At 34.0% G+C, this 10,903-nt stretch overlaps 1 protein-coding gene across 1 annotated transcript; it reads left to right on the top strand.

Annotated features, from left to right (window-relative positions):
- Window positions 1–2,072: 2,072 nt before the first annotated feature.
- On the top strand, window positions 2,073–6,100 carry LOC145557523 (protein FAR1-RELATED SEQUENCE 6-like). Its single transcript, XM_081618697.1, has 5 exons — window positions 2,073–2,165; window positions 2,280–2,354; window positions 2,498–3,800; window positions 4,287–5,518; window positions 5,918–6,100. The coding sequence occupies exons 1-5, from the start codon at window positions 2,073–2,075 to the stop codon at window positions 6,098–6,100; spliced, it is 2,886 nt and encodes a 961-aa protein (XP_081474823.1).
- The last annotated feature ends 4,803 nt before the right edge of the window (window positions 6,101–10,903 follow it).

Here is a 10,903-nt window from a genome sequence, read left to right as displayed (position 1 = left end):
ATAAAATAATAATATTTTTAAATTAAAAAAAGAGAAATTAAAAAAGGTTGGGTAAAAAAGTTAAAGTTGGGTAAAAAAAGAGGAGTGAGGAGAGAGAAAGTTACCTGGCCTCCTGACAGGGTAAAGTCGTATCCCCTAATCAAAAATAAATACCTAAATCACTAACTAAGGTAGATAGGGAAGTAGGGTCGATCTCCACAGGGAAACAAGTCTTTTTACTTCTAATTAATTATTATAATCTAAATTATTTAAGTAACCAATATTTATAATTAAGTATGAGACTAAACTACAAAGAATAAGAGTAGGGAGAAAACAATATATAAAGGGATCTAGGGTATAGGTTCACCAATAAATAATACTCCAGGGTAAAACATAGTAATCAATCATTGACATTGCATAAATAACATGATTAACAGGCTCTCGCAATTTATTAATCAACATAGATCTAACAGGCTCTCGCAATTTACTAGATCTAAGTCCTCATTGAAAATAGCCTTTAATATCAAATTAACATCTGCTCGATTCATCAATTTAATATTGCTATACTTTTACAAGCCGCAATTGTAAAACATTAAAACAATCCAATAAGAAATTATCATGCAATACCAATAATCAATAATAGTCAATCATCAATGCATCAATTAAGCAGATTGTAAAGGGCTCTCGCTACTTATTACAATCACACAATTAATTTATCGGTATTAAATCTCATCTCTCGAATCTTGACTTAACCATTTATAAATTAACTTGCCTATTGAAACTAGACCTAAACATTAATTCTCATCTCTCGATTCTTGAATCGATATTGCCAAACTCATGCGTAAAAGATAGGCCTAATCTAGTCACAGAGCATTAAAACAATTCAATAGGAAATTAATCTAGCATTGATAATCAACAACAATAAATTACCCCTTCATATTATTTATGGATCCCCACAAACCCTAGAAATTAAACTACTCACACATATTAAAAACTAAACTAATCAAAATAATAAAATAAATCATGATGAAAGAAATAAAATAAATAACTAAGATTAATGGAAGAGAAATCGTTACCAAAATAATCTGGAATTAATCAAAGAAATAAAAACAAAGGTTTAGAGAGAGAGTTTAGAGAGAGAAGTCTAAGTAGAGAGAGGAAGTCTAAGGAAGAAGAATTAAGAGAAGAAGAAGAGGTCTAAGAGAAGAGAATACGAAATTAATCCGTACAAAACGTATATATACTTCTCTTAAAACAAGAATTAACTAAACTTAATCAGGTTCTAGAAAAACACGCGCCCGATCGGGCGAAGGGGGCGCCCGATCGGGCCCGCCTTTTTTCTCTATGCCCAGCCTAAAGTGTCGCGCCCGATCGAGCCTACGCTCACCCGATCGGGCGCGCCTTTCCTTGATAGCTGGCATGCGCGCAGCTCGCCCGATCGGGCGTATGCTTGCCCGATCGGGCCCGGCTTCATCTTCATGGTTTGGACTTCGATTGGGCTAGATTTCTCGGCCCAATCCATATTTCCTCTTGGGTCTCGAATACATGGTCCAATTGCCTCGTGATCCAAATAACCGAGCCCTTAATCACCGGCTCGATGGCTCTAGCCGGCCTTGGGCTCCAAGAATGGTCGTGTTCCTCCAATGCTCGTAGTCGCTTCATAAAAATCCCGGGAAAAATGCTCCAAAGGTGCAATTCCCTGCAAAACTTAACCAGAACTACGAAAACACTAGAAAACACATATTAGTAATAAAAGTGGTCCTAAAGGGCCAAAAACACTACTAATTATGACCAAGGGACGGGGGTAAAATACTATATAAAATAGACATATCACCTCCAATTATAATATTTTTCCCGCAAAATTGAACTCCGGCACCGGCGTTAGAGAGAGAAACGTGGCGCGCCGCTCTCATCTCATCCTATCCTGGTGAATTTTTGACGGTTTTGTCGGTAAAATCTGCAGTGTGGCCTGAGTAAGGTTTGTTCAATTCATTTTTGGAAAATTGTTAATTTTTGTAATTTAGGGTTGACTGAAGTAAGTATTGTAATTTGAAAATGTGCTTTTTTTTGTAGTTTTAGAGGAAGAATTGTAAATGGAATTGACTGAAGGTTTAGGTGGAAGTTGCGAGGAGGTTGCTGACCATGAAATCGATGTGTTTGATTTGGATCTGGAAGTTGCTGAGGAGGTAATGAATTGTTGCTTTGTTGCTTTGTTTCATTTTATGTACTGTTTAGCGGAGCGAATTGGTATAATTGTTTGAATCTTTACATCTGTCATTTTTGCAAAATTTAAGCTTTAGAAAGTTTATAGCTGTGAGTTTAGCAAAATTGAAGCTTTAGGGGTTATGTTTAGTGCTGGAAATTTTATATGCACGGTGATAGAAATGATTTTTGTTAGCTATAAAAATCTGTTACAAAGTTTGATAGTTAACTTTAAATTTACTTCAAATGCATGATTGTTCTGGTTTTTTAGGTGATTGATTTAGTTGTGATAAACTGTAATATATGATTTCTACAGGTTGGTGTGGTGATGGACACCCCAGTGGTTGATGTTTTAGAGTATGGGGGTGTGTTTGAGGATAATGATGGTAATGCAGCAACAACACCACTTCGGTGTGTAGTTGAGGGTGATGAAGGGGCTTATGAAGATTTGCTTGACCATCCTCAAGTTGGTATGGTGTTTAGTAGTTGGGAGGATGCCGATAAGTTTTATAGGAAATATGGCAAACAAAGGGGATTTGGAGTATACCGAGCTGCTGGGAATTTCAAGATAGAGAATGGAATAACAGACAAGAGTAAGAGGAGGAGCTACATTTGGCGTTGTGAATGCGCTGGTAAGGCAGACTTGCGTAGAAGAGTAAACGGGAAAAGGGTATATGGTGGTGGCTTATCTTTGGATCTAAATAGGAGGAAGACTAAGAAGTGTGGATGTCCTGTGGAAATGAGGTGTGTTTGTAAACCCGATGGTTGTTGGGAAGTGAGGAAGGCAATCACAAAACATGTGAATCACAATCCAACTCCCAGAAAGTCTCGATATATTTCTATGTACCGGCAGGAAGAAATTACAAATGCGGTTAGGAGGAGGTTGTTCAATGATTGTAGTGCTGGTACTCAGGTTACACAAGTCCATCGTAGTTTAGCAAAGGAGCGAGGGGGGGTAGAGAACATGGCCCTTACGGAGAGGGACTTGAGGAATGTACTGGCTCGTGAGAAGAAGTTGCAGATGATGAGGGGTGATGCTAATGCCATGCTTGCCTATTTTGACAAGATGAGTTCTGATAATCAGAAGTTTTTTCACAAGTACAGATTAGATGAGGGGCGCCTAACGGATGTGATGTGGGTGGATGCTCGTAGTAGGGTAGCTTATGAAGAGTTTGGGGATGTAGTCTGTTTTGACTCGACATATGTTACAAACGAACACGAGCTACCTTTTGCAAATTTTGTTGGTGTAAATCACCATGGACAGACCATTCTTTTGGGCTGTGCTCTAGTTTCCCATGAGAACACAGAAACTTTTGAGTGGTTGTTTAGAAATTGGCTTGATTGCATGGGTGGAAAGGAACCTGGGGGGTTCTTGACAGATCAATGTCCCGCCATGAGGAAAGCTCTTAGTAAAGTGATGCCCAATGCCAGGCATAGGTGGTGTTTGTGGCATATTGTGAATAAGTTTGGTACCAAGCTTGGAAGCTATGGTAACTACCAGGAATTTCATGATGATTTACTAAATGTTATCTATGACAGTTTAAATGAAGATGAGTTTGAGCTTAATTGGACATTAGCAATGGAGTCCTATGGACTTGGAAATGATGAGTGGCTCTCAGGTTAATTTTTTTTTTATTTTTTTTATTTTCCCTCCTCCATGTCTTTGATGTATTTGTTCATTTTGAAATTAAATACCTTTATCTGATTGAGAGTGCAATTGATTATTTGTATATCTTTCATTTTATTAGATGAATCCTTAAGGAAATGAGAATTGAATTATTTGTTATTTGTTCAACATTTTTGTGTTTTCATCGAGTATTAATAAATGGGGCAAGGGCAGTTTGAACTGTAACTTTGAAGAAATGTACGTATTTTTGATTTGTTATGCATTGTTTTGCTTCATAGACCATAGACCCCTTTGATTAACTTATGCTTCTGATTAACTTACTTATGTGTTTGATTATATTAGAGTCAACATTGCAGTTCCATATGACATGAGTCAAGTCCTCTATGCTTCTGATTAACTTATCTTTTGCTTAAACTGATATCAGTGCTGTTTTGCTTAAACTGATATCAGTGCTTTTGCTTAAACTGATATTATGTAGGTCTGTATGAGGAGAGGCATATGTGGATTCCAGCGTACATGAAACACCTGTTTTGGGCAGGGATGAAGACCACGCAGCGTTCAGAGAGCATTAATAGTTTTTTTGACAAGTACGTGAAGAGGGATACTCGTTTGTACCAGTTTGTGGAAAGGTACTGTGATGCCATGGAAAACAGGTCGAACGCCGAGAAAGAAGCTGATGCAAACAGCGCAATGAGAACGAGGCATGCTATCACTGGTTTTTCATATGAGAAAGCCTTCCAGAAAGTCTATACGGATGCAAAGTTCGTTGAGATACAGGAACAATGCACAAGGCTTATGTATTTGAGCGTTGTTGGGAAAAGGGAGGTGTCTGACAGTGTTATGGAGCATTTGGTACAAGATCGGGTCTGGTTCTTTGATAAGGAGTTGAAAAAGGAGATTCCTATGGATAGGAAGAGAGTGTACTCTGTAACTTTCAACTCCGAAACCAATGATGCATTATGTGAGTGCAAGCTTTTTGAATGTCATGGAATCATGTGTAGGCATCAGTTTAAGGTGTTTGATGATAATGGGGTAAAAGAAGTTCCTTCAAAATATATATTGAGGCGGTGGTGTAAGGACGTCCATAGACGCCACACACGGGTCAAGGTTGCATACCATGATCCTTCCAAAACCGATGAAGTGAAGAGGTATGATAGATTAATGGTGCAGTTTGAGAATGTGTGTCTCAAGGCAGCCAGCCGTCCAGAGTATGTTAAAATTGCATTTGATGCAATAAGCAAGCTTGACAAAGCATTGGACGATGCTATCCTCAAGGATAGTGGCAGTGATACTATCCTCAAGGAAAGTGGCACTGATACTATCCAAAAGGATGTTGAATGTGATAATACTGGTATGGAATCATCTCCGTCGGTGAATAAGGTTTATGTTGATAAGGATTCGGATTCTGTGATGCTGCTTCATGATTCTGTTGTGAACGAGAGCTTTGCATTGGGGCTTGATGAAATATCAATGGACCTAGTACATAACACTCCATCTCCAATGGAGCTGGTGCCTAATGAGGGTGGGTTTTATTCCGGAAGTTCTGTGAATGAGAACCTTTCTGGTGATGGATCGGTGCAAAAGCCCTTGTCTGTTGGTGATCCTATATCACGGAAAACACCACATAGACCCAGGGCTAAGCGTTTCCTTTCATTTGCAGAGAAATGTGCCAAAAAAGCATCGTCGGCTCGTACTAAGGCAAACAATGTGGTAAAACTTTGAGTTTAATTTTTGCTAAACCTTATTTTAAATCTGTCATTATTATAAAACTTTGTGTATAATTTTTGCCAAACCTTATTAAAAATCTGTCATTATTATAAAACTTACTTTGTGTTTCATTTTTGCCAAACCTTATTAAAAATCTGCCATTATTATAAAACTTTGTGTTTCATTTTTGCTAAACTTGATTGTAGGGGAACTGTGGTCAGCCTAAAGGGAACAAGGGTACAAAAAAAGAGGAAGGCCAAGGAAGGTGAAAGAGCAGCAAGCTCCTGCAACTTCTATGGCTGTATGTGCTTATTGTGTGATTATTTTTTAAAAATAAACATACATTATATAAAATGAAAACTTTGTTCTTGTTTTGAATGGTTTGCCTTTGGACATGTGCAGGTGGATGGAACTGTCCCTACGATGTGGGTTGGAGGGATTGGGTATGGTCCAGCTTATGGTGAGCTTGGGTACTTTACCAGGTCAATTCAATCATGTCCCGAGTGGGTTGCCCGGGATGTGTTGCAATTTACTGGTGCAAGCATTAGTGCAGCTTCTTATGTTCAGCACTATAATGGGTATTAGTTTATGTATTTGGGACACTATAATTTGGTGAAGTATTAGTTTATGTATTAGTTTAGGAAGTATTAGGCTAAGCATGCAAGCAAGCTTAATTTTGTGCCTTAAAACATTTGACAGTATGGCCAAGTAATGTAAAACAAGTCATTAACTCAAAATGTATTTGTCCCTAAATGTTGCCCCTAAAATTAACAATAAATGTAAAAAATAAAATACGCATATAAATAAATAATTAAAAAAATTATATTTATATAAAAATTATATTTATATAATAATTATTATAATAACACAAACATATGTATATTAATATGAATAACAATATTCTATATATAAATAACAGTATTTTGGACATATATTTACCAGTAAGTATGAATATTTTATGTTTCAATGAGTAATCTATTATTGCTAATTATATACATATGTAATACAAGATCCCACATGGAGCCTATATGTGAGCCTAACAAAAGGAGTTTGTAAAAATAACCTCTTTTTTTTATTATTTATTATTGAAGTCAAACTTTAAATCATCAATATTGAAAAAGTCAAACTTTTCATCATCAATATTGAAAAAGTCAAACTTTAAATCATCAATATTGAAAAAGTCAAACTTTAAATCATCAATATTGAAAAAGTCAAACTTTAAATCATCAATATTGAAAAAGTCAAACTTTAAAGCTAATATTGAAAAAGTCAAACTGTTGCATGTAGATATTATTACGTGAAAAGACTCAACTTATGTATGTTTGTCGAACAAGGTTTACAATAATAAACCTCTGATATGTAATACAGCTTATGTCAAATTGTCACCTAATTGTCGAACAAGGTTTACAATAATAAACCTCTGATATGTAATATAACTTATGTCAAATTGTCACCTAATTGTCGAACAAGGTTTACAATAATAAACCTCTGATATGTAATACAGCTTATGTCAAATTGTCACTTAATTGTCGAACAAGGTTTACAATAATAAACCTCTGATATGTAATACAGCTTATGTCAAATTGTCACCTAATGCTTCCTTTGAAATTTAAAGTTATTATTTCGGTTGTAGTTTTGTTCCTGATTATGTTTGTAGTTAATAATTTTTGTTTGTAGTTTTCTTAATGTTATTATATAACGGATTAAAGATCTATATAACTGAAAGTATTATAATATAACTGTATTGAAGAAACTAGTTGTTATGATCGGTCATTCTTATAATGACAAAATAATTTAAAAAAAAACAAATTAAAGATCTATATAACAGAAAGTATTATAATATAACTGTATTGAAGAAACTAGTTGTTATGATCGGTTATTCTTATAATGAGGACAAAATAATTTTAAAAAAAACAAATTAAAGATCTATATAACTGAAAGTATTATAATATAACTGTATTGAAGAAACTAGTTGTTATGATCGGTCATTCTTATAATGAGGACAAAATAATTAAAAAAAAAACGAATTAAAGATCTATATAACAGATAGTATTATAATATAACTGTATTGAAGAAACTAGTTGTTATGATCAGTCATTCTTATTGACACGCAAAAGAACTTCAATTTTCTTTTTTCTTTTTTTCCCAGAATTTGTAATGTAGTTCATATTTATTTATCATTTAATTTTATTATAATGAGGATTTGTAATTTTAATTCTTTTTTCTTTTTTCCCAGAATTTGTAATTTTATCATTTAATTTTATTATCATGTAATGTAATTTTAAAACGAATTAAAGATGAATATAACAGAAATTATTATAATATAACTGTATTGAAGAAACTAGTTGTTATGATCGGTCATTCGACACGCAAAAGAACTTCAATTTTCTTTTTTTCCCAGAATTTGTAATGTAGTTCATATTTTTCATTTTCATACATCTCATCTCATGATCTTTTTTAATACATCTTAATGACACTAACTTAAGATCTTCATAACACTGACACTAACAAGAACAAAAAAGAAAATGCATAGTAAGAGTAATGTTGAGTCGTTGGTTGCGGTGTTTCGGTTTTGATTAAATCTTCGACTTTCCCTTGACAGCCTGTCATTTTCAGCAGCCATACATTCCAATCTTCCCTTCATTATGCTTATTTTTGTAGTTAGCTTGTGTTTTTCATCGAGAAGGACGTTGGTTACATCCCTTTGCCAATCGACCACCTCCTCGTCAACCCACTCAAAAAAATCGCACCCCTTCGCGCCAGTTTCGAAATTGTAGAACTTGCACGCCAGAAATCTCCTTCCCGGGTTATCATGAGTCCAACTCGTCCTCTTTGCTGCTGGCAATCCACATCCGCATCGCCTAGTAATCCTTGACATGTTCTATTGGAGGTTTTGAAAGAAAGGGGATATATTTGGAGATGGAAAGACTGTTTTAATGAATGTATTTGTATTTATTGGATGAGTGGATGGTCAAAACATCACTAGGGTCTATAGTTGAAGTGATGGCTGGTGACTTCAATTAATTTATTAATTACCGCATAAAACTTTGTGCCCGCTGTTATAAATAATTATATACTGTAATTTGCTAATAGCATACAACTATAATATACTTTTATCCTGCTATATCAGATGAATTGAATTGAAGTTTACAAGTAATGAATTGAATCTTACCAATGGAGACTTATTGTAAAAAAAATTTGCATTGCGATTTACGAATGGCAAATAAATGTATCAAAATCTATGAACATAAAATTATTGACATAAAATTAGTACACATTGTCATAAAATTAGGTCACAATCAATCCCATAAAATTAGCACATAAGTCACATAAAATTAGTACACCTTAACTAATCGAATACAGAAGGAACATTTTGATACTTATGTAAGACTTGTTATATATATATATATTTGACTTTTGTTACCACTTTAATTCAATATTTAAAATACTGTAATTAAAAATACTTTAATATATATATAAGTAGTAAATACTTTAATTTTATATTCAATACTTTAATTTAAAATACAGTAATTTTATATATAAAAATACTTTCATTTTACATTTAAAAATATTTAAAATAGTTTAATTTTATATTTAAAAAACCTTAATTTTATATTTAAAAATACTTTAATTTTGTTTATGTAAAATACTTTCATTTGTATTTGTAATAGTTGATTATATATATGTATTTGATTTTTTACCTAATTTGATTAGTTAAATTTAAATAATGTATAAATTTAAATATTGCTTTTAAACTTCATTAAAACTTCAAATGGAGTAGTTCTCACGACTAGTTTAGGCGTAGGAAGTGATGGTATCGTCGCCTTTCGAATCCCTCGGGCTCGATATGTGCATACACGTATGACCCATCCTTAATTCCCGCTTATTCGACGTTCAACCGGTCATCCAAGTCCTTACCATTAAGCCATAGCCGTACTCGTTGAGGATCCACACGATTATCTGTTCCCCAACGTGTGTACACCGTTTCCATCGGAGTTTCGTTCCTCGCTCTGAATTAGAAGGTGTTACGACGTTCAAATAAGTCGGAGATATGGAAAACCTTCTTTTCCTTTGTAGTAACACCAACTGGGTTCACCGCAACGGCTACACCTTCCTGCGAAACAAAACAACACTATTACATTAGTATTAGTATTAGAAAGGTGGTAAGTGTACGTATTAGGAGTGTCTTGAGGGTCAAGTAAGAGCTTACGTTATTATATGCTAGCACAATTTCATCCTTGCAAAAATCTCTTTGGTACGGTGTCTCCGTTGGTGTAATAAGCTAACCCCTGTTATACAACCGAAGCTCCCTTGGGAGGACGCCGACACTTTTTGCGTAGTGTAGAAAAATTGAGTTGAAGGTTTGGTCAATAGGGACTTTGTATGTGATCCCTACATCATCAACATCGCCACCTTTGACAAGTAAATCACACATGGTGAGAAGAGGTAATCCAACCAACACAACACTATCACCGCTTTTGTCTGTGCCTTCAGAGGATGATGAAGATGACATATTTGACGTTTCGTAATTGAAAGTGCAATACAATGTTGAAAATGCAACACTGAGAAGTAAGGGATGATATTTAATTAGTTTGCATTTGATCTATTCCACCAAAATGCTAGTGGGACACCGTACTACTTTGCATATTATACAAAGTAAAGTAAGATAGCATTTACTCTTTTCCAACTACAACATTTAATTGAAATTACAAAAACGCAAACTACGCGTATGTGACTATCTCGGGGATTGGTAATATAAAAAGTTACGGTGACACATTCATTTGATTTGACAAGTTAATTCATATATTTATTTTCGTTCTACCTACCTATTGTTTAAATGATTTGACAAATTTAATTAACATACGGATACATTTTTTTATTCAAACAACTACTGTTCTATGAGTTACATTACTGTTATTATATTGATAAATACAGTTAAATGGATTATTATAACTTTAAATAGTACAGTTTAGTGATAGGTATTTTGTTTCGTAATCTTATTATTATTTATTATTACTTTGAACACTATTACTCTTTCCTCTAACTGAATTGTTACATATATAACTGTACTTATTTAACTAATAACAATACAGTTCCGTAAATATAACTAATAACACTAACTGTACATATATAACTGTACTTACATCTTCAAGTGCCTTATTGTGCATTGTCCCTATTTTATGTCCATTGTCCCTATTTTATTAGTGTATTATTTTATAATACCAATAAATATAACATAATATTAAAATTTATAACAGTTTATATCAATAAATAAGTGTCTCTAGTATCCTTATCCTATGCGGTTTTACTTTTTAACTTTGTGTACCCCTAGATTCGTCCTTTCTTACGTGTAGTATGTGTTTCCCAATATTTTTAAATATAACTGTA

The sequence above is a fragment of the Chenopodium album genome, chromosome 9, assembly GCF_948465745.1.
Source record: "Chenopodium album chromosome 9, dcCheAlbu1.1, whole genome shotgun sequence".
NCBI classification, from domain to species: domain Eukaryota; kingdom Viridiplantae; phylum Streptophyta; class Magnoliopsida; order Caryophyllales; family Amaranthaceae; genus Chenopodium; species Chenopodium album.
The sequence above is the reverse complement of the archived record's forward strand: the minus strand, read 5'-3'. Positions and strand labels throughout refer to the sequence as shown.

What these genes read in the sequence shown, in the direction of transcription:
- LOC145557523 (XM_081618697.1), top strand. Translation starts at nt 2,073, where the DNA reads ATGGAATTGACTGAAGGTTTAGGTGGAAGTTGCGAGGAGGTTGCTGAC. An exon ending in AAATGATGAGTGGCTCTCAG is followed by an intron (nt 3,801 to 4,286) that starts GTTAATTTTTTT and finishes GATATTATGTAG; the next exon opens with GTCTGTATGAGGAGAGGCAT. An exon ending in GTACTAAGGCAAACAATGTG is followed by an intron (nt 5,519 to 5,917) that starts GTAAAACTTTGA and finishes GGACATGTGCAG; the next exon opens with GTGGATGGAACTGTCCCTAC.